Genomic DNA, 23,752 nt, shown 5'->3' on the forward strand with positions numbered 1-23,752 from the left:
TCCAGGGAGTCACACTTCATAGTGTGGGGTCTTCAACTCTACCCTGTGTGCTCAAAACCACCTCTCCCACATGCGGTCTCTGGGAGATGTGTCCCTTCATAATTCAGACCATAGTTTTCAAAAAGTTCATCATGCTGGCTGCAGTTCCACAAAGGCAGATCCTACACCTTTTCTCAGGCACTAGCCCTGATTTCCTGAACATCCCAAGCCTTAGCGGGGGACAGAAGTCCCTTCCCAGAACTATTACTTCTGTGCCACTACCAGGTGTCCCCGGGGTGTTGGATTCAGGATCTGCTGTAATTGCTGGCCTAGGAGACCCCCATGGGATAATTTCACTAGTGAGTCCAAGGCAGTCACCTTTCCTCCTTTTTCTGTTTCGGCATATTACCAGATGCCTTGACACTCTGCATTTTTCCCTCAGAGAAACCTCCCATCAGGCTCACTCTGCCCTTAACTTCCAAAAGCCTAAGTAGCATATTTTATCTTAAAATCTCATTTACGTACCTTTATTTTTATATATAATTTAATTTGTCTTGAGTATATCTTTTCAACTCATCTCTAAGTTCCTGGGTCAGCATATGCAGATCAAGTGCTGAGAATCTTTTCTGTCACACATTCCACATAGTACCACAAAGAACCTGCTATTGAGGTACAAGGAAGCTCAATGATTGTGACCATGATTTTTTTCATTTATAAAAGTCACTTACGATCTCTCCCTTATTTACATGTTTTACATTTTTAAACAAATTATACACTATTTCTTTTGTTAATACTTAAATGATGTATGGAGTGAATTTATAAAAGTAGCTTGGTTCATTAAAAACAATAATGGAGTTTTACATGATATGATTCAAATAAATGTTAAAAATTATGTGCACTTGTTGACTTTTCTGTGTAAATAATAGCATCTTAAACTGCATTGCCTCACATTACATGGATTTCTAAACTTAAGGAGAAACTTGAAGTGTAGACATCAGCGCACATAATTTACCAAAAAAGAAACCAAGTTCTGCAATGACATTAGCAGTGGTCTCGGCGCTTCAATGAGCATAATTAACTGTATATACTTATGACAGTCTCTGTATGTAAACTATGTAAACTACTTGTCCTCTTGGTTCTGATAGGCTAACAGTAATTCATGCCACTGTTTATTCTGGTATCACTAAGACACAGTTAAAACTCAGACAAGCGAGCTCAGATCTGGGTGGTGAATGAGAACCAAGCCATCCCAGACACAGCATGTGTGACCACCTCAAGTCCTGGCTTAGTCCTGATTAAGGTATTAGCATTAAAAGGCTGCCCCGCTTGATCCCGTTTGAGGCTTGAGAGAAAGAAATGGTTTTTCCTGCCGCTCCAAGGGTTTACTCTACTTATGAACAATACAGGATCCTACCTCACTCCTGGGTATTCACATCTGGGTTAAGTACTGATTATGAGTTTCGGAAGATGCTGTATTCTGTAGCATTAAAAACCATATCACAACTAATGGCATGTTGAGGAAAATGAATATAAAATTGGTTCGGTGGCCACAAAGGTTTTTCACATAACTGCCGACTCTTCTCTCTGCTTCCCTTACTTTTTTATACTTCCCTTTTGGCTGAGTGCTGTTGAATAGAATCAAGAAAGTATCATGACTCAGTCTCTGCAAATTGATACGCTCATGTAATATCTCTGCTGGGCCCACTGCTAGGCAACAAAGGCAACCATCCATTAAAATGCTGTCCAAACGGGTCATTTCAGAATTTTCAATCACTCTCAAACCTCAGCTTAGCTGTCCTTAGAAACAGATAACCTATTTCACAGCCCAGACTGGGATCATTAAGCATACACTTCCCTGAATACCTCCCCTCCTACCTACAGATTGTGCTTTTCACTTCATCCATTTCCTCCTCCAAAAAATGTGAGAGGAAATTTTCCATGTATTCCCAGTATTCCATTTGGTCTGACACACAGAATTTTTGGTTTAGTAAATGTAGGATCTTTTGGTCTTTTGCTGAAATTGAAGGTAGCTTGAAGCAAAACAAAACTCCTAACCTCAAAAAGTGAATAGTTTGTACTAAGTGAGGTGTTTTGGTAGCAAGAACCAGATATTGTATCTGGTATACTTGGGGGAAAGGATATACGTGGACTCAAATTATAAACTAACAAACCCTAGAAACAAATAGGGTCTGCCTAGTTTCTAATGGAAACAAAGACCTTCTACTCTGCTTGTCTCTGCCTAGCATTTTCTACTCTCTTTGTCCATTGGCCAGTATTCTGTAGTATAAACTCCAGAGAGAGGTAGTCTCATTGACTTAACTAGTTGCCTTTGTCCCTATTGGACAAGGTTCTTCATAAAAAGCCACTGTGGATTCTGTTGCCCATCCTTACTCCTATCATGGGCTACCACTTCACAAAAAACAACCTAGAGCATCTTTTCTAAACTGTGAGCTTCAGAGAGAACAGTCTTAGTTATGAAGGGCCATTGGGCACAGCAGGAACAATGGCTGTCCCCACAAATCCAACTATGAAGCTACTGGAAATGTTGATGACACCCAGCGAAAGTGTTCCAGGACTCCACACCACGAACACAGGAGCCAGAGCAGCTGAACCACCTACGGTGTGTAGACATGATGCCATATGAATATATAAACAGGATATTAATTAAACTTCTTTCTCATTACTCCCCATTTATTTTAGATGACTTCCTGGGTGTACAGTCATTTGTGTGAGGCTCATTTGTGTGAGGCTCATCTGAGATTATCAGAGCATTAGGAGTTTCATATGTAGGATTTTTTTTCCCCTTCTGAGTTTGCTAAGGGTCCAGGGAAGAGCACCCATTATACCAAAACTGAAAGAAATCAATTTTGTTCTATTTTGGAACAAAATTTCCAGTGGCTATAGTTGGACTTGGGGGGACAGCCATTGTGCCTGCTCTGCCCAATGGCCCTTCATAACTAAGACTGTTCTCTCTGAAGCTCACAGTTTAGAGAAGATGCTCTAGGTTGTTTTTTGTGAAGTGGTAGCCCATGATAGGAGTAAGGATGGGCAACAGAGTCCACAGTGGCTTTTTATGAAGAACCTTGTGCAATATTCATATATCCTTCAGGAAAAGGATATACATGGACTCAAATTATAACCCAACAAACCCTAGAAACAAATAGGGTCTGCCTAGTTTCTAATGGAAACAAAGACCTTCTACTCTGCTTGTCTCTGCCTAGCATTTTCTACTCTCCTTGAAAATTCTCATTTTCAAATTACTCCCCATTTATTTCTTGTAGTTACAGGCTGAGACAAGACTCTTTATGCTCAAATGTCTCAAAGCACAGTTCAATGGCATTCTATCTAGTTCCTCTTTATAACTGAGGAAGAGAGTTGTGGGACAGGGAAGCAGATCCCTAGGTTCTTTTATTATTAAATTCTCTTGATGCTTTGTTAGTACTTTGCACTTTGTATCTCATGGATAGTTGTAATTCCACAAATAAAGGTCAAAGTTTCCCTTTGCCTTAGTTTAACCATTGATACCTACAAAAATAAATACTCACAAGAAAGAAAAAAAGAAGAAGAAGAAAAAAAAAAAACACCAGAAACTAGAGGAATTAGCAATCATGATGTTCAACTTTTCCTAAATTAAGAAAGCAGACTCAAAGGAAAATGCAAAGTGAAATTTCTCCTTTCATTGTGAATGTCTCCCATTTTTAAAATTTAATTTTAAGAACTCATCTGAACAAATTGACTTTATAAAGCACTTTTTTAAAAAACTGCAGGTATAACAGCTTTTATATTGTGTACTTCCTAAATTGCATGAGACAGTCACACTCACTGTGATGTTTGATAGCTTATACATCACAGGAGAATTTCTGCAATAGGAGAGTCACTGTTTTTGAATCATATAAGTTATACTGAGAATTTGCCGAATTTGCCTGAATATCAAGTCAGAATACACCTTAGCTATTAGCTTTAAAAAAATATATTTTGAACTCTTCGAGAGACTATCTGTCTAAAGGTTAAAGGCATTTCAAAAGTTTAATGTATCCACCAAGGAATACCAGAAAGCATTAGTTAAAAAAGATGAATAGTCCAGATGGCGCTGTTTCACGACAGCTGCTATCTCCACAACAGCTATTTGCATCAGTCAGTCCCCACTGGTATTCCTGACCCTGTGCATTGCATGAGATGCTCTATTCCAGGAATTTAGCAAGCAACTGGACTAAAATAATTTACAATTTTTAAATATGCGTTTTTGTTTCTTAAAAAGATTTTTATTCCCTTAATTATAGCACCATTTATCGTTATTGATTTTTCTATATTACTGCATGTTAAGATTTATTTTCTTGCTTTGCTAAAATTTCATTTTATTTATCTTTTAAATTTCATTTCAATATCATTAATAAAATAAGCTGGCTTTGAGAGGGGTGAATAGAAACCTGGAATATCATGTCACTGGCATATTACTTACATATAATAAGACCAGTCCATCAACCTTTCGTTAGTTCCTTTATTCTATTTACTGTGATTTGGCCAATTTTTGTAAGAAGTCTCCATAAAAAAAAAAAAAAAAAAAAAAGGTAAGAATTATTTATTCATAGTCAAGGCCATGGAGCCTGGAATTCTTGTTTGTATGCAGAGTTAGTTACCTGTGATGGCATTTACATAAGACTTGCTGACCTTGTAGATGAATTCTGAAGACTTGAAACCTCAACTGGGAAAACAGCAAAGTTTGGGGGGTTTTGTGTTTTTTGTTTTTCTTGTTGTTGTTGTTGTTTTCCAAGTTCTAAACTCTGAAGCAGCAGAAAAGAAAAAAAAAAAAAAAACTGAAAGAAAGAAGAAACTCTAAAGTTGCCTCTTGCTCTAATCCCTATCTAATATCTCTTTTGTAAGATTTCAAGACAGTTTACCACTGTTTAGTTTTCAGAAAACCGTAATCTGTACATTTGTTTTCCCTTGTATCCTTCTATGCGTAGTTTGCTACTTTGGGGCTTTGTTTATTCATGTATTTACTTAACTGGTAGTAATCTTTCTGAAATAGTATTTGCATAATATTCTGTTTCCAATGACTTTTTATGTGTCACCTCATTTGATCCTATCAATAATCCCAGGGGATGGCATAGTTTAGTCATAAATTCTGTTTTATAGATAAAACAGCTGAGTCTCCTGAAGGCTAAATGACTTTATTGAGCTCACAGGTAGAACTAATAAGTGAGTTCAAAATAGAACAAAATTGATTTCTTTCAGTTTTGGTATAATGGGTGCTCTTCCCTGCACCCTTAGCAAACTCAGAAGGGGAAAAAAATCCTACATATGAAACTCCTAATGCTCTGATAATCTCAGATAAATTTAGATATTCTTTACCTTTAGTGTCTTCAGATTAGTTGAGAGAACATGTTAAGAAAATATCTAAATGTTTCTCAAATTAGCGTTCCATGCCATCAAAGCCACAAAGATTAACATGAGATATCCCCTTTTAGTATCTATTGTACTTCTTTTAACCTTTTTGTTTTAACCTTTTGTTAGAATATGAAAGTTAAATTTTTGTGTTCACATATGTGTAAATATACATTATATACATGTGCAACTAAAAATCAATTATTTTCTTTTCTATGTCAGACAATCTTGAATTTCTTTTTTAATTTATTGGGGTGACAATTGTTAGTAAATTTACATAGCTTTCAGGTGTAATACATTTCTGTATTACATCATCTATAAATCCCATTGTGTGTTCACCACCCAGAGTCAGTTCTTCTTCCATCACCATATATTTGATCCCCCTTACCCTCATCTTCCACCCCCCACCCTCCTTACACTCTGGTAGAATTTTTTTTTTTTTAATAAAACTTCATAGAGAGGAACTTTTAAAAAAAAAAATGTGTACCCAGGATGCATTAGCAATGATTATTCATTAAGTTTATTTTAGAATGGTAAATTTTTGGTTAAAAAATATGGATTTGAGTACGTATTGGTTCAGTGTTCAGTATAATATGGGGGAGGAAGAAACTTTCCTCTATCCTCAAGGTTCTTTCTTCTGGTCTAATATTCAAATAAGCATATGACAGATTAAAAAAGAAAATAACAAAATGTAATTACATACATATGTATGGAAACCCCACATATATGGAGAGTCAGAGACCACGTATACAAGTGAGGTTCAGATAAAAAAAGGAAAATTGAGGTATATATCACATTTTGAGCTAAGGATAAGATAAACCACTTTGGGGCTTCAGAAGTTAGTTGCAGGGAGAGCACATGTTCAGTAATTATTAGTTTGCCATCCATATAGATAGGTAAAAAGGCATTTCTGGTTTTAACTCTTATTGTGGGCCAGGCTCCTCATTTAAATTATTCTAGTTAAGGTGAGGGGCAGAATTTTCTTTTGAACCCACAGGGTCTCAGTTGCCTTTAGCTCATAATAATCCCATACCACCGAAGTACATCTTGGAGTGGCTCCTTCTGAGCCCCTACAATAAATTTGTGACAAAATAGGAATTAACTTGATAGCATACTTTATAGGCTTAAGTATGAGGAAGTGCTGGTCAGAGATTATAAATTCAATATTGAACTATTACTTTTCTTCATGGAATAAAATAAATTATGACAAAGTTGCAGTAATTTATTGTTCCCTCTGAATGGTTAAGAATGACTAACAGAGATGGATACTCAGTAACTTCAATACAAAAAGGAAAAAAAAAGTAGTGTTTTTTTTTTTTTATTACACATGACAAATCACTGTAATGAAAATGAAATTTGAGAGTTAGAGGACGAAATTTGTTCTTGGGGAGTGAGTCTTTTCTATTTATATATGATTAAATTATAATGTCAATGGTAAAATGAGGTAATTCTCGTTAAAGTTCCTTCACAGAAAAAAATCTTTAGAGCAATATTTCCCTGATACTACTAAAGAGACTGACCAGTAAAACAGGTATTCCATCAAACTGCAAAGTGATACAAACAACTTTGGCAATAGAAATATGCTCTTTTTGAAATTTCCATCACATGTTGTCTTAGAACCTTCACTCAACCACCATTCTACAGCACTATAGGCATTTCTCTTCAATGGTTATTCTGACATGGCTCATGAAGCAATGAAAAATTTTGCCATTTGTGGTCACATATTAATATAAATATGAATTTAAAAACATTTCATCTGAGAAAAAAGAAATCTGCCTAGATGCTGAATCTGACATGGAAGATTAGAGCTCCAGGATTCAACGCAATTTTCTGAGACTGATAAACTCAATTACACATTTACACACACATGGCTAAAGAAACCTATTTGTAGCAGTGGTTTCTGATGATAAGCAATTTAAAATATTTACATCATATAAAAGGTGCGTGTGTTATGAAGTGGAATAGAATTTGTACACATTTTTATGATAGAACTTAACACTTAAGAATTTTTGTGCTTATTGTAAGCACCTTTGCACCTGGCTGCAAGAAGTAACATAATTTTTTTTCTGCCTGAACATTATTCCTATGTAAAAATCAAAGAATTATTGTTTAAGTGCCTTTGTTCTACCTTGGAATTCCACACTAAATCTATTGGTTTATTTCTTTCTAAAGACAAAGCTAAAATACTATTCATTATAAATAATCCCCAATGACAGCAAAGACTTTGGAATCAGAGAAACATGAGATGCAGTTTTCAGTTACTACTTTCTGTATGATGACCTCTGGTAGCTTCACCTCTCTTGGTCTTTCTTATCTATTCTTAAAATACTTTTACTGCTTTCCTCTAAGGAGGAAAAGATTAACATAAGGTATTTAGTGCAGTGCCCGCCAAAGGGTATATACATCTGATTTCTCTCCTTCACCTCTATGAGCCAGCACATAGAACAGTGCCTAGCAGAGAAAAGCATTTATCCAGACTGCCTAGAGGTTTCCCCTAGGAAATTTAAGAACTGAACCTTCCAGCTACTGCTTTGTACCTGTACTATATGGATACTCCAAAGCATAATCCTGCTGATGCTGCAATTAAACAAAATAAAGAGCTGCCACATGGATAAATCAGATCCTCACAGAGAACTAAAACCTACTGCTCATAGGGCACTGGTTTCAAAGTGAGTCATATTAAAGCACTATTTGTTTTCACCTGTTAATCTGCCACCTGAGAGACGGGAAATAGATTTCGGTGAAAGTCTGCCTTAAAATGATAGGCTTATCATAAAAGTTTATCCTTCAACTTCAGTATTCTCACATCTTAACTATTGGGCAATATAAGAATAACGTATGAATATAGTTGAGATTTTGTGAGGGTGAGTACATTAGAACTTAATATTTATGATTCATATGCCTATCTTTGTGAGAAATGAGTACATCCTGTCACCCTAGAGCTTTCCACCCTAACACATAAAATATGTTCAGTAAATAGTTATTGAATGAAGGAATGAATGGTAAGGTCTCCATAAGTCATGATTAGTAGTATAATTCTACTATTATTATTATCTTGATGTCTTTAACTACTGATGAGGAAAGAGCTAAATATTTTATACTGTACTATAAACCCATAAATTCAAAAACCATCTTTAGGAATAATGAACACTGTAGAAATGAAGTGATCAGATTATATTTCAACTTTTATAGAAAATGTTGGTCGAAATTGATGTATAATAATGGAAAAATTTGGAATTTATTCAAAACTGTCTAGTACCAGAACAAGATAAATGGGCTTGAAGTTTTATAAAATTGAGGGGAAAATTATTAAACATTATTGAACTACATTGTTAACACTGAGGACATGGCAAATTAGTTATAAAGAAGGCATTACAACTGTGATAGAAGCCAAACCAGAAAAGTAGTGCTTGTTCAGAGTTCTCTTAGAAAAATTTAGTAAGCTCAGAATAAAAATAAACTTAGATAACCATCATACTTTTAAAAGTGAAAAACTACAAGCATGCCCATCACTGTCAGAAAAAAATAATGCCTTCTCTAGTGATGGTAAAGCTCTATATTTAAGCTTTATCATATTGTTATTTTCCAATTGAATAAGACAACAAATAAAACAATCCCAGAGAATTAACAACCAAAAAAAATTGGAATAACAAGTGTTCAGTAAAGTAAGTTGTAAGATAAACATTCGAAACTCAGTACTGAAAAGATTAAAGGGGAAAAATTATATTCACCTCAATAGATACAGAAAATGCAGCTAATAAAATTTAGAATCTCTCATTTTTAAAAACTCTCTAGAAATAGAAAGTAATACCCTTAACCTACAGCTAAAAACCTACAGAAAACATTACATGTAATGGTAAAACATTGAAAGTATTTATTTTGTAATCAGGAACAAACTTTGCTAGCACCACTGGACATCTTAGCAGTGCAAAGGGTGACAAAAACTTCATCATTATTTGCAGGGTACATGATTGTGTCCACCCAAATTTCAAAAGACTATACAGATATATTGCTAAAATTAATGATTTAAAAATCTATTCATATATTACAAATATTAGTTAAAATAAAATTTAAGAAAACATAGCATTTACAATTTGCCATAAAAAATATGCTCCACTTAAGAATAAATCCAACAAAGGATATACAAAACTTCTACAGAAAAAAATATCTAAAATCATACAGTAATGTAAAATAAGACCTAAGTTTAAGAAATATACCATGTTCATTGGTTGTAGTCTTAATACTGTAGAAATGTTAATTCTCCCCAAATTGATTTTAAAGTTTCAATGCAATAATACCATTCAAAATCTTTATGTATGTATTTTATGTAGAGATGAACCTAATAAGCTGACTCTAAAATATATTTGGGAGGTTAAAAGGCTTAGAATGGGGGGGGGGGGTGTGTCTGAAGAAGAATAAGATAAAAAAAACTTCTGGATTTCAAGACTTACTATAAAGTTCTAAGGAAATGTAGTATTAACACAAAGAAGCCACAGGCATGAGTCTACAGAAGCTGAACAGGGCTATTGAAGACAGGACATTGTGGACATCACTCATTTATAAGGTTGCCAAGAGTCAGAGCCAATTCAACAGCAGTTCATATACAGTATTGACACAGAGATAGACATATAGGAAGAATGAAGGGAAACGTTCACATTTTACTTGATATTTTTCTGCGTAGCTTAAATTACATATCATAAAAAGTCAAGTTTTTTCATGACTCTGAATTTCTTCCATAAAACAGGAAGAGTAAACAGAGTTGTGGAACCCTCAAACTATGAACATCCTCAACAAAACTAGGTAACAAGGTATCCCCAAGAACCCTAAAATACAAGCAGGTAGGAGCAAACCATTAATTTACAAGACCTCTGAGTATTAGCATCTTATGAGAAGCAGCTAAGGAAGCAAAATGTAATTTGACTGGCCTGAAAACAAGACTCCAAAGAGTATGTATTCACTGAAAAGCTGAGCAGGCCAACTTGAAAACAGCAGCTGAAGCTGGGAGGGATTTTCACACACTCCAATTCACAGGGAAAGGCAAATGATCTGTGGCAAATCTGAAAAGATTAAAGAAGTCTATGAACTCTCAAAGGTAACAGGAGCTCCCTTCCAGGTAAGAATCCCACATTGAAGAGAAATCACCAGAAGTATAATCCAAACTAAGAGGATAAAAGTCATAGGAGTAAAGGAAAACAAAAATATAGAAAAAATTAGGGTGAACAGAGAAGCAAAGGAGGAATATTTCAGAAAGTATGACATATTTTTTTTATCACTGTGTGATGGCCAACAGAAAAGGGAGCTTCAGACACTTGAAAACCCTCTATTCCTTCCTGAACGTTCAGGAATGTTAATTTTATATTAAAATGAGCACGCAAAATGGATCATGTTTGAATGTTACACAAAATTATAATAAGAAAAACAGAAACAAGATGCAAAATAAAATCCCTGCAATAATAGTCTACCAGAAAGACATTCCCACCAAAAGGATAAACTGTATCCTTATATTCCAAATTAAGCTAAAAGAAATTTTAGAAAATGACAAAGATATAAAGGAACTATAGCGATCACATTTTTAAAACCTCAGGAATGACGTGATTGACTCCAAGAAAGAATTATAAATAAAAGAAAACATAATTTTAAAAACAATAAACTAGAAAGAACACACAGATAAACACAACAACACAATACAATGCCTCAAGAGAAAAAGAAGATAAAAAAGAAGGAGGATTTTTTTAAATAAAAAAGAAAGTAAGGCAATGAAGATCTAGAATACATATAATGGGAGTCCCTGAAAAAGAAAGTCAAAATAATATAATAAAACAGTATCAAAACCAAAAAGTATATTTAGTGTTTTAATAAACAGTAATATTGTAATTTAAGAAGTTACCTGAAAAATCAAAAGACTTGAAATTATATATTAAAAGACACAGTATTACATATTCAGAAAAATTACCTAGAATAACCAGCCTGAGTGCCATAAAATGTGAGACAAGAATGTGGTATCCAGCTAAAGTGACTTTCAAATACAATGACCACAAACTACTGTTCACATACAGAACTCAGAAACTTATTTCCTTGAGCACTTCCTGAAGAATTTACTAGAATTAGCTTCAGATACCGTGTTTCCCCGAAAATAAGACCTAATCAAAAAACAAGCTCTGGCATTATTTTTCAGGATGACATCTCCTGAATATAAGCCCTAATGCATCTTTTGGAGCAAAAATTAATATAAGATCCGGTCTTATTTTGGAGGGTACACGGTAGTCACAATGACTGGAGAGATTTGGACCTAAGGACTGGTAGAGAATTTAAGATACAATGATTGTTAAAAGGGAGGCTGTGTAGTATGTATAGAATAGATATCATATCATGTAGATACAATCGCTGTATAAAAATAGAAGTGGACTAGGAAGCACATATGAAAAGTAGAATACGCATACTGTTTGCTTGACAGTATTAACTGGGATAAAAAGGACAACACTGCAAATCAGATACTGGAGAAGAGGATACAATAGGGATAAAGGGTATTATATAAAGATATTTGTTATGCCATTAGAATACAATTACAAACCTTCTTAAGTACAAATTTCTTTTTAAACTTTAAAAAGCAGACACACCAAAGCAAACAAAGGCCATAGAGTAAAAATTATTTCATATAAAATAATTGTATATTAGGTATAGTATTATAGTATGCAACTTTTTTTAAGACAGTTAAAGAAGAACACAAATACATACAAAAATAAAACTAAAAAAATAAAACCATGAAAGTTAAACCGTAATTTTTTAAAATGTTTAAGTGTAGGGAGAGGGAAGGAATGGCATAGAGAGTACAGGGCTAGATACTGGGCTTCTCGAAATCTACATATTTTGTACAGTAAACTTCTGGAATTCTGTAAATATTTTAAATAATTGTAAACTAAAATTAAATTTTTGAAAATCATCCCTAAAAATAAAAAACAAATCAAAAAGAAGTCTAACTACAATATTGCAATAACAGTTTTATATTTTACTACAAGAGTTTATTCAATACTTGCTAACAATTAAGATGTGACCTGGAAGTTTACAAAAATAATGTTTAATAGCTGAGCTCCAAATAAACATCCATGGTTCTTGAATTCTTCCTCCACATCTAACAAACACAAGGAAACAAATCATAAATGAAATGAGTCGAGTCAGGGCAATGTAACTCATTATCTTTTCTTTTTCTTTTTTCTAGGAAAATAAAGGAAAGTCTGGAGTGTTTCCCTGTTAAATTGAATAACTTGATCCACACACTTGCACAAATGACAGCCATAAGCCCTGCCAAACCTACTTCACAAACATTTTCCCAGGAATCCTGTGTGGTGAGCACAACCAGGTCAATTCAAAGAGCAACAATTTTAGGGTACAGCAAGAAAACTAATAATGTAAGTCTTAAGTCCGTCAGCTTGACTTAAATATCATTTGACATCACCTCAGACTCCCCTTCACTATGCCACACATCCTCCCTTATACCGTGATTTTTGTTTTTACTATGCAAATGAAAAATTAGTTACAGCTTGAGCAGAAGTGCCCCTTTCATTAAGGAGGATCTTCTAAGGAGAAATCATAACAACCAAAGCTATTAGAAGAGAACCATCAAAGAGAACAGTCCTGCCTGTGGTAGAATATAAATCAAGAGCTAATTAAAGTGTCCACAAGAAAAGAACAGCAGAAATTAGGCAGTGTGTTCCCAGTGCATGAGGTTATGATATCTTTATTTCCTGTGTTTACAGGTAATGTTGCCGTTACAAATTACATCTCTTAGCTTCCATGATAATTGTGCAGAAAGATTCTTGCTTTGTTTAGTTTACATAAAATCAGATTTTAGAATGTATCACAGATTGCTATTGCTGTCTTTTGATTTTTGCATATTTATTTTCTGCAGCTGTATCTAATCCAGGTGATGTGCAGTAACAACGAAACAACCCTGACAGAAAAATCATTTGATCAGTTTTCAAAACTTCACAGCCAACTTCAGAAGCAGTTTGCATCCCTGACTCTCCCAGAGTAAGGCACTCTCCTCCACAATGCTTCCCTTAAGCACTTGTCCTTGAACATAAGGAAAATTATGTTTACGGGATTTTCTATTTGTGGGCAACACAACATTCTGACTCCAATGCCATTGAACCTATCCCAGCAGAGAGTGTGTATTGCTCTCAGAGTAAACAACCTTTTGTCTCATAAAAGAGAACAAGGTTTGCAATTTTCTCTTTGCTTCCACCATTGATTTTGTAGACGGAAAAATTTAGAAGCGATTTCATTTTTCATTGGTTATCTGGAAAATTGTTTTATTTGCCTGTTTTAAAATTTAATCTTTTTAGTTTTTTTCCATAATAATAATATTGGAATTGAAAATGCAGAACTAAATTGACTAGATTTACTCTTTCGACAAATAATTACAATAAAAAGTTTTGAAATATTTATTTGCTGCACCAAAGAAATTATATTTCTTAATATCATTTAGTATATTAGTAACATTTATTAAAATCAACTCACTTTTATTGTCATTAATTATTAACTTTGATTTATCTAAATTTAATTTGTTGTCATGTTCCTTTCAAGACAATCTTGAAAACTATTGCTTCCATTTGTGCTATAATAGAAAAAAATATTAAACGTAAGCAAACTAAAAATATAATGAAAATAACTGCTGTTCCAACAAACCTTCTAAAATATGTCACTTAGAGCTAGTCAAATTTAGGTCATAAACTTTGTATCTTGACTTTAAAAAGGTGACTTTCCAGAAATTGTGATATTGGCAGTTAGGTAAACCAAATGTCATTTTATCTATAATGGAATTTTTGTTAAGTTAATGATCCTTTAACAGTGACTGTCCATACCTCATCTGACATACATTGAACATGTGGAGTTTTACTAGGCTTTTCATGGTTTAATCACTTTCCGAAATATAAAACTAAGTACAGCTATCAATGAATAGAGAGGTATTGTGCAATACTGAAGATTGCACAAATCTTCATGAAGAATTTTCATGAAGTTCACATTCATGAAAAACTTGTACTTGCAGATGTCACAGAAATTTTGCTACACAGATTCTTGAAACATCAGGACATCAACAAAGTTAAAGTAAGAGCATGTTCAAGGAACGGGGAAGAAAGGAATTCTGCTGTGGAAACTTTTAAAAGCAATATCAGCTTTAAGAATTACCTCCCCCCCCCCCCGAAAATAAAAATGATAGAATAACTGAGAAAGAAGAGATGCTGGCAAAAATATTCTAAGATTGGCTTCACATACTGAATTCAACATCTGTGACTGTTATCATACTGTACTAATACATGATTTAGAACTATAAGTTAATCCTTGTTAAATACCTGTCCTTTTGGGTTTCAAAAAATTCTCTGTTCCACACTTTTACATCTCCAATACATATTAGTATAATTTGTAAAACCTTAAAAGTGCTAATAATATCTCTCTATATGCCTCTTCTTGATTCTCAGCTTCAGTTAGGATTCTGCTTTGCTCAAGCATTGTTGCCTGGTAATGGTACCTAAATTGATTTTAAAACTATTCAAGCAGAACTCATTTTATCCTTGTGTGGAGGGAGGAACCTTTAGTCCTATGTGCCTTGAATGATATTTGTATACTAAAGGTCCCTAAGGAGCTGGGGATCACAGCAGTGCATGTAAATGAAGGATGAGGGCAAGCTTTCCTCTGACTCCTAATTTACGGAAAGAAGCCCTATGAGAGTTAGGTAAACCTGAGCTGGAAAGCATGATCAGAAAGAATCATGAAGAATAACATTCAAATCACTCACAGCATATAACAGTGGTCCCCACATTGAACTATTTGTACCTCTGTATTCCTTCCAAGCGTACACAGGCATAGAAATCTTCCTAAAAATGAATGGTCTAACTTTAAACTTAATCGGCGTGAGAGGGATTGATTTCCTTTCCCTCTTCTACTTTCACCATTTCACCAATCATCCAGCATCTTATTTTGGTACATTGTCCTGGGGAAAAAAAAATCCCTGAGGGTCAAATAAAGGGAAAATCAAAATACTGGTTGGTGCTGGTATTGAGAAAATTAATTACTCTAATAACCCGGTATCAAATCTGTTTGCCAGTCAGGTGTTTCCTAATCTTTAGTCTGAACAAAGTTAAGGGAAGAAATGATGTTGCTGTCAGATAAAAGATCATAAAAAAAAAAATCATTTTAAGAACTGATTGCTATGTTATATTTGGCATATAACTCAAAAGTGCTTCAAACAATTTAATGGCATTACTATAGCTGAATTCTTCAATTCTCATGTGCTTATTTATACACAAGATATTTTTAGTACATACATCTATAAAAACATCAACAAAAGAATGGAATTGATGTTTAATAGTTTATTCTAGCAAAGGAAACTTCATCACAGATACACAAATTAGTATTGAAAACCAGCCCAATCCACCTATCAAATGCATTTCTATGTTTGATTAACTTTTGTATGGTACTGATTTTCATGATAACTAAATCTGGATGAAAATGTTTAATACATTAAGCCTTAGAACTACAAGATACCCTTAAAAATAAAATAATTATTTAAATACACAAACATATTATTTTGGACTTCCCTGACATTTCCAACAGGAAGCAGGGGTGGCCTACAGTTGTCACATACTTCTGTGCATTTGTTGACAATACTTCACTTCCCCTATGTTCCTTTCCTGGGGACAAGGTCTGTATCAAAGAAGCAGAAATATGAAGGAGACAGAGCAAGAATGCAGTCAAAGGAAGTGCTAGGTAGTTTCTAAAATGATATATTTAACCAACAAAATGCATTGCCAAATGTTAACCATTAACAAGTCATCCACCAAATAATTGGTGTTAATCTTGTCTAACCCATCAAGATGAATTATGGGATAGTGCAGAGGAAATTCTGCAAGTCAGACTCCTGGGGAAAGTGATACTTGGTTCCAAAAGACTGAGACCAGATGGAAGCATATGTCACTTGGTAGTGTTTAATTTAGTTAGTGTAGCAATGTCTCTAGTGAACCCAGAAGAAACAACACAATTTGACCTCTTTGAAAAATTATGAATCATTAACTTCAGAAAGTATTTATTATCACTCACATGTATTTAAGGGACAAAATGTGTGGTCTGCCATAAATACAGTAAGAAAGAACATACATATTAATTTAGTATGCTAAATTAAATTAGTATTAATTAGTGACAGTTAAAATAGTACAAGTGACCTCAGCCATGTTAATGAAACACTCAGGATTAATCATATGGTCTATGTTATTTTTGTGGGTTTTTTTTAATGTTTTCATTGGCCCTCCCATCTGATGCAATTACAACTTCACAAACAATCTTAGATGCAGAGGTCAATTTTCAAACTGATGAATATGTACTTTTTTCTTTTAAACAGGTTTCCTCATTGGTGGCACTTACCTTTTACGAATTCAGATCACAAAAGATTCAGAGATCTAAATAATTACATGGAACAGATACTAAATGGACCGTATGAAGTTGCAAATGTATGTTACAACTTACTTTTATATTTTAGCATAAAATATTAACTACTACTGGAAATATTTTATTGTGTTTGTGATATCACTCTCCTGCAGTCATTCAACAAACACGCATGTGTGATATGTGTAAAATCTGAACAGGAAACTGAAACAGCAAAAAGGGTATATAGCACCTTGGCCTCAAGTAACTTGAAGTAATATGTGATAAGTGGACTATCAGTACTGATAGGTACCCTAGTGTTTTAGAGAATTAAGAATTACTTCTAATGTGATGATAGGAAGGTTTCAGGAAGGAGAGCATCTAAGCTGGGTCTTTAACACCAGGTAGGATTTACAAAGAACTGGCCTAGGGAAGTGTTTCAAGTAAAATCAAGTAATATAGAAAAGGTAGAATGGGGGGAAAAAGGAGGGGAAGGGGATTGTATTAGTTTCTATTACTCAAAACAAAGAAAGAAAGAGAGACAGAGAGAGAGGGAGGGGAGAGGGAGGGAGGGAGGGAGGGAGGGAGGGAGGGAGGGAGGGAGAGAGAGAGAGAGAGAGAGAGAGAGAGAGAGAGAGAGAGAGAGAGAGAGAGAGAGAGAGAAAGAAAGAAAGAAAGAAAGAAAGAAAGAAAGAAAGAAAGAAAGAAAGAAAGAAAGAAAGAAAGAAAGAAAGAAAGAAAGAAAGAAAGAAAGAATAGTTTCTATTACTGGTGTGAAAAATTACCGCAAACTTGGGAGCTTAAAACCACACAAATCCATTTTCTTTCAATTCTGAAGGTCAGAAGCCCGAAAATGGGTTTTAGGAGACTAAACCCAAGGAGTTAGCAGACTGATTATTTCTGCAGACACTAGCAAAAACATCCATTCCCCTGGCTTTTCAGCTTCTAGAGACTGCATCCACTCCTTGGTTTGTATTCTCCCTAGCAATGGCACCCTCTGACCTCTGCTTCTGTCATCATGTCTCCTTCTCTGACTCTAACTCTGACCCTCCTTGTGATTACCTGTGGCCCACCTGGATAATCCAGGATAATCTCACCATTTCAAGATTCTTAATTTAATTTTATCTACAAAGCCACTTTTGCCATATATGGTAACCTAGACACAGTTTCTGGGAATTGGGATGTGCACATCTGTGGAAAGCCATTATTCTATCACAGAGAGATGGGACAACGTGCAAGGATACAATTCAGTTGGACCCCAGCATTCTTGTGAGGCAGCTGTAAGAGGAAAGTTAAAGCCGACAAAGAGGTCAGGGCCAGGTTGTCAGGAGCTAAAGCTAAGTCTTAGAGAGTAGAGAGGAAGTGAAAACAGTAAGAAGAATAACAACGTTCCTCACCACTCTGGCAGATTTGGCCTTCCTTAAGAGGCTGGGATTACGTTCTTTTTATTTTTTGGCCATTTACATTGTAACATGTAACATGTATGCATGCATCCAGAAAAATCTACCAAAGAAAGTTGGACAGTTAAAGGATTAATGATGATGGAAACACTCGTGGAACAATGTAGTAGTTTCAAACACGTGTGAAAATTCTTCATCACCCTCCCATCAATAAGAGAATCTTATGTCTCCCATCTTGAACCAAAGAGGGCCTTTGTGATTTCCTCATTAAATAGAATTTGATGAAAGTGATGCTTCATGGCTTCCAAGTTAGGTTAGAAAAGGCCATTCAGCTTCTGCCAATTTCTCTTGTGATATTCACTATGGGAGCCTTCAGCTGCCATGTAAGAAATTGAGCTACTCTGTGTCTGCCAGGAGGAGAAACAACACAGAGAGATCAAATAGAGAAATGTCCAAGAAACACAGCTGTTCTGGTGCCCAGCTGAGGTTCCAGCCTACAGCCAGCATCAACCTCACAGTCTTGTGAGTGAATGACTCCAGCCCCAACTACCAAATGACTGCTTAAATCAGTAGAGACCTTGAGCAAAACCATTGTAGGTGAGCCCAGTCACATCCAGAACTGAGACAATAATCTAAAACGACTGTTGCTTAAACCAATGAAGTGATAGGCCACCTAAGCTGTCTGTATTTTCACTGTTGTATAGTATTCTATTATGTTGAATATATTACAATTCACTTGTAGATTCCTCTCTACATGGACATATGGAATCTTTCCAATTTGGGGTTTTTCAAATAACATTGCTATGAACATTCTTTTACATGTATGTCTCCTAATACACACATGTTGGTCATATACATAGGAGTAGAATTTCTTGATTGTAGGATATCCTTTTTTGGTTCTTTTCTACTCTCTGGAAGAGTTTGTATAAAATTAGTTTTATTTCTTTAATTTGAAAAGCCATGTAGGTCTGGAGATTTAATTTATTTAAGAATTATAAGGAAATTCACATTTTTAACTTTTTTTCCTTGGGTCTGTATGTTAAGTTACAGTTTTCTAGGATTTTTTTTTCTAATTTATTGGCATAAAGTTACTTACAGTATTCTCATAATCCTTTTAACATTTATAGGATCTGTTCATTCTTCCATTCTTCACGTATGTCATTTGCTGATCAGCCTTGTCATGGGATTAGGAATTTTATGCATCTTTGCAAAGATGAAATGGGGGATTTATTGATCCTCTCTATTGTATTATTTTTCTATCACATTCTTAAAAATCTTTATTATTTCCTTTCTTCTGCTTCCTTTGGTTATACTTTGCTCTTCTGTTTATAATATCCTGAGAAAGTTATTTCACTTGTTTATTTTCAACCTGTACATTTGGCCTCCAGGTATCCTATTATATTACTGATTTTTAGCAAATATGGACTCAAGAACATTGTGCTACAATATTATTTCCAGGTTGACAGACTCTCAGCTGGAGATGATGTTTGCTATCAAAGGACAAGTGCCTGAGCACTTAAGGAAGCATACTTAATTCCGAGTGAGGGAGAGAAGGCATCCCACACAGTATAGCACTCAACTTGTTATTGAAGGGCAAATAGGAGGTAGTAAGTAGAAATTTGGAGAAAGCTGTGCTAGACTAAGGGAACTGCAAGGACAAAGCATCCATTACAGTTACATGCTTTACTCTTCTTCAGTAGCTGAGACAGCTCAGTGACTATCTTCATTCAATGTTTGCCCATATAGAGCACAGTTACAATCTCACCAATACTAAATAGACATTGTTAAAAGAATAATAGCAGAATCATTAGTGAATATTAACCTATGGGATTCATGTTGTTTTTTTAAAACCTAAAGGGATTGAAAGGTTGCATCTGAAAAGTATTTAGCGGTGGTCTCATTTATTCTTATATCTTACCAGGTTTTTTTTCCTTTTAAAGAAATTAGCTCATTCTTCCAAAACATATAATTTATATATTTATACATTTTATACATAAACTACTAAACTAATAAATAATAAATATTTTTAAATTTGTAGAAAAGTGGAAAAATTGGAAAAAAGTTAAAAGTTACAAAATAAATATTAATGTAATTTTGATATTTTTTCCTCACTCCAATGTATAGTCCCACCTGAACCCCCATTTCAGTGACCTCTGGCTTGACAGAAAACGATCTTGGGAATGCTGCTAGTTGCCAGCTTGGGGACAAGCTCTACTGGTCACCTAGTACCACGACCAGGAGCACTGCCATGCCATGCTCATGGAGGATAATCAAGGCAACTTAATTTATTTCATTAAGTTTCAAGCCCTTTTTGCATACTCAGCAACATAGAACGTTGAAGAATTTTAATGCTCTCTACTAATCTAACTTTCTCTGAGGGTCACATCCACTCACTTAAGCCATAGTCAATGAATATGGCAGTTGTTTGTATGGGAAACAGCTGAGGGGATGGTGAACGGGATTGTCATCTTTGCACACTGATGCCTTACTGATTATATATACATGAAGCTGTTTTAAAGACTATGCCTACCAGGAAAACTGACAAGAGATCTAGTAACCATTAAAGTAGCAGGCTTAAGCCTATTTAGGCAGAGTCAAGTAAGTGCAAAGCGGAGAGGCTTCTAATTGCTTGTCCTAGTGTGAATAGGACGAATATTGAGATCTGTCTTCATATGGCATCAGGCCATCAATAGGGAACTCCTAAAAGTGTTTGTCCACAGGATGGGTTCAAGTGTTAGCAGACTACGGTTACGAGAGAGGAAAGCAAAGGAGTCAGGTATATACAGGTAGGGGAGACTTGCAAAGGTGCAATTTAAATGTAGTACAGCAAGGGTTAATGAATATTCTTGCTCATCCCAGTCATTGCTGCATAGACAGATGAACAAAGCCACCAGACATTGTGCTCACAGTTTTCATTATATTCACATTTCCTAATGTGCTAAATTAAAGTGCTATTGTGGAGACCCCAAGAAAAAGGGTTTTTATTTTGTTTTGTGTTGTTTTCATCTCTACTGGTTAGTAACTAGGGAAAAGAAGGCTAAAGAAAGTTTAGGCACCACATTGTTTTTATGTTGGATGAATTAAGGTCTAGTATTTGAGTGGGCAATAAAATAGAGGAGAAGAGGCATTTATATCATCAAACATGAGATACTACCGTGAAATTACAGATCCTAGAAATGCTCCAACTGGGAATATGTTGCCATCTTCTAATACTAGACTTTCAAGGAGGGAATCCCATTTTGTCCTCTACTAGTTTCATATGAAAGAAACCTGGTATTATAAGTGTGACTTCTCCTAAAGTAACACCCACTAATTAATTTAATTGAATTTTGCACCATATTTACAGTACAAAAAAAAAAAAAAAAAAAAAAAAACCTTCCTGAGTGTAAAACTACATCTCACTTATCAGTTGTCCTTTCTGTACTACAAAAATAAAGTAGTGCTATATTAACAAAAGTCAAATCAACAAAAATTGAATGTATGCACAGGCATATTAGCTGCTGCTTTGATAAACTGCTGTCTCAATCACTCAGCAAATGGGTATTGGTTACCTATATTGTATATTCTCTGCCAGGGGTGCCAGAAGAATACCAGGTTACAAAAGAGTATCAGTTGTTTCAGAATAACTTGCAGAGGTTTCATAAAAAGTATGTTATAAAGCTCCATCCTTAGACATGCTATCTCTATAGGTAGAGGGTGATATCTAGGTATCTGTGTTACTTTTTCAGAACCCAAGTGACCCAGATGCACAGCCAAGTCTAGGAAATTCTACTCCAGAAAGTAGAAAGCTGAATCAGACATGGTTGCTGCCCTAAGGAGATAAAGTCTTTGTCAATATTCTATGTTGAAGTGTGCCTGTGGCCTCATAAAGTCTTCAATAACTTTCCACATGGGATGTTTCTTTTCCTTATTCCTAAGGAACTTCATGGATCTTGATACAATACTCTTTATGCATATGGGGATAGAACAATAATAGTTTGACAGGAATGTCATCAGACATGGATTAACACTAACCAGCAGTGTGACCTGACTAATCACCCAGGTTCTCTGGGTTACACAATGTGCTCAGCTTTCAGTGATCTTCAAATAGATTAAGATTTTTCAAGTTTTGTATTATTGATACAGTTCTTCACTCTCCTCATATACATTAACAAAGTGATCTACAAAAACATTAAAATCTATAAAGCCAGGGATGTAACATAAATATTTTAATTAATTTAAGTGATATATAACTAGCTTAGAGGAAGTTTTTATACATACACGAGTTTCCTCTTCTAATAAAATAAGAGATTCAAAGTAAATTTATAGTATTCGTGCCAAATATTCCTGTGATAGGATAAGTCTTATTTCTGGCCCTAGAAAAATCCTTCTAAAAATACTTTTCTTCTTTCCTAGTTGTTTGTCATACATCAATATAAGAAAAGCAAATCCTATTATGTCCATACACAGAAACTCACGTTCTATTTTTAGTTCTGTGGTACATTTATTTGTAACTATATAAAAATATTTTGCATCATTATATGTAACTTTGTAAAGATGTAAAAATTTTAATTGAGCACTTACTATGTATAACCCTCTCCAGTAAGAGCTTTAAATTGGTTATAGAGCACAAATTGGAGAAATTGAAATAATGCAATATATATTTTACTCTTAAAGAGTTTATAATATGGTGACATATATGACATGAACATAAATAATATATAGCAGTGGGTGGAAAAAGGAGATAAAGGAAGTAGAAGATGCAGGCTAAATATGAAACTGGAAAACCTTAACTTGCTAAAAGCAAATATTATTATGTGCCTTTCTAGGGGTATCCTCAATTGTAAGAAGTCTTGTTTTTGTGTCAAGGAAATGAGATAAAGAGACTGCTTTAAAGTCCAGTAATAGGTAATTAGGTATCGGAGTCAAGCTAGATGGGAATTCTCTGGGGTTAGTCTAAAGACACAAGAGCAGCCCAGACAGAGGGGTGCCTATATATCTGAGTCTCTCTCTCTCTCTCTCTCTCTCTCTCTCTCTCTCTCTCTCTCTCTCTCTCTCTCTCTCTCTCTCACACACACACACACACACACACAAAATCTGTCAATTAAAAAAAATAGACATAAATGGCCACAATTATAGACTACCCCAGTATCTCTTCTAATGAGATTTCAAGCACCAGTTTAAACATCCTAGTCCCGTATTTCCCTGGCTTTTGTTTGTTTAATTTTACTCTCTGCTCTCGAACTGATAGAAACTTTTTTTTTTCCTTTCAGTGTTTGCAGTTTCATTCTAAGAGCAAATTATAGTTGTGACAACAAGAGTTCCTTTTCCTTCTTTAAATTCTGCTATGTTTTGGTGCAACTGTGTTGTGAACTGAATACGATCTGTATAAAGAGCAATAGGACTATGTGATAAAACTGTAGTAAAGGGTTGCAGTCGCTAAACAAATGTTTATACACATTTGAGTTTAGCTGAAATATACAAACAGCAGTTGTTTGGAAATTTTATAAAGCTGTATTAACTGTGACTTTTAGCTCTTTTCAGTATTGTTGCTCATTTCTAGAAGTCCCTTAAAATAAGAAATGATACCTGCT

General features: G+C 34.7%; 1 protein-coding gene across 1 annotated transcript in view; it reads left to right on the top strand.

The window, feature by feature from the left end:
• Positions 1–23,752, top strand: part of PIK3C2G (phosphatidylinositol-4-phosphate 3-kinase catalytic subunit type 2 gamma) — a 276,846-nt gene that overhangs the window by 213,643 nt on the left and 39,451 nt on the right. Inside the window, exons 29-31 of the mRNA XM_081059023.1 lie at positions 12,581–12,770; positions 13,271–13,392; positions 16,757–16,865. Coding sequence (XP_080915149.1) covers positions 12,581–12,770; positions 13,271–13,392; positions 16,757–16,865 — 421 coding nt within the window. The remainder of the gene's footprint in view (positions 1–12,580; positions 12,771–13,270; positions 13,393–16,756; positions 16,866–23,752) is intronic.

Source organism: Rhinolophus hipposideros (assembly GCF_964194185.1).
Source record: "Rhinolophus hipposideros genome assembly, chromosome: 9".
Classification (NCBI taxonomy): Eukaryota; Metazoa; Chordata; class Mammalia; order Chiroptera; family Rhinolophidae; genus Rhinolophus; species Rhinolophus hipposideros.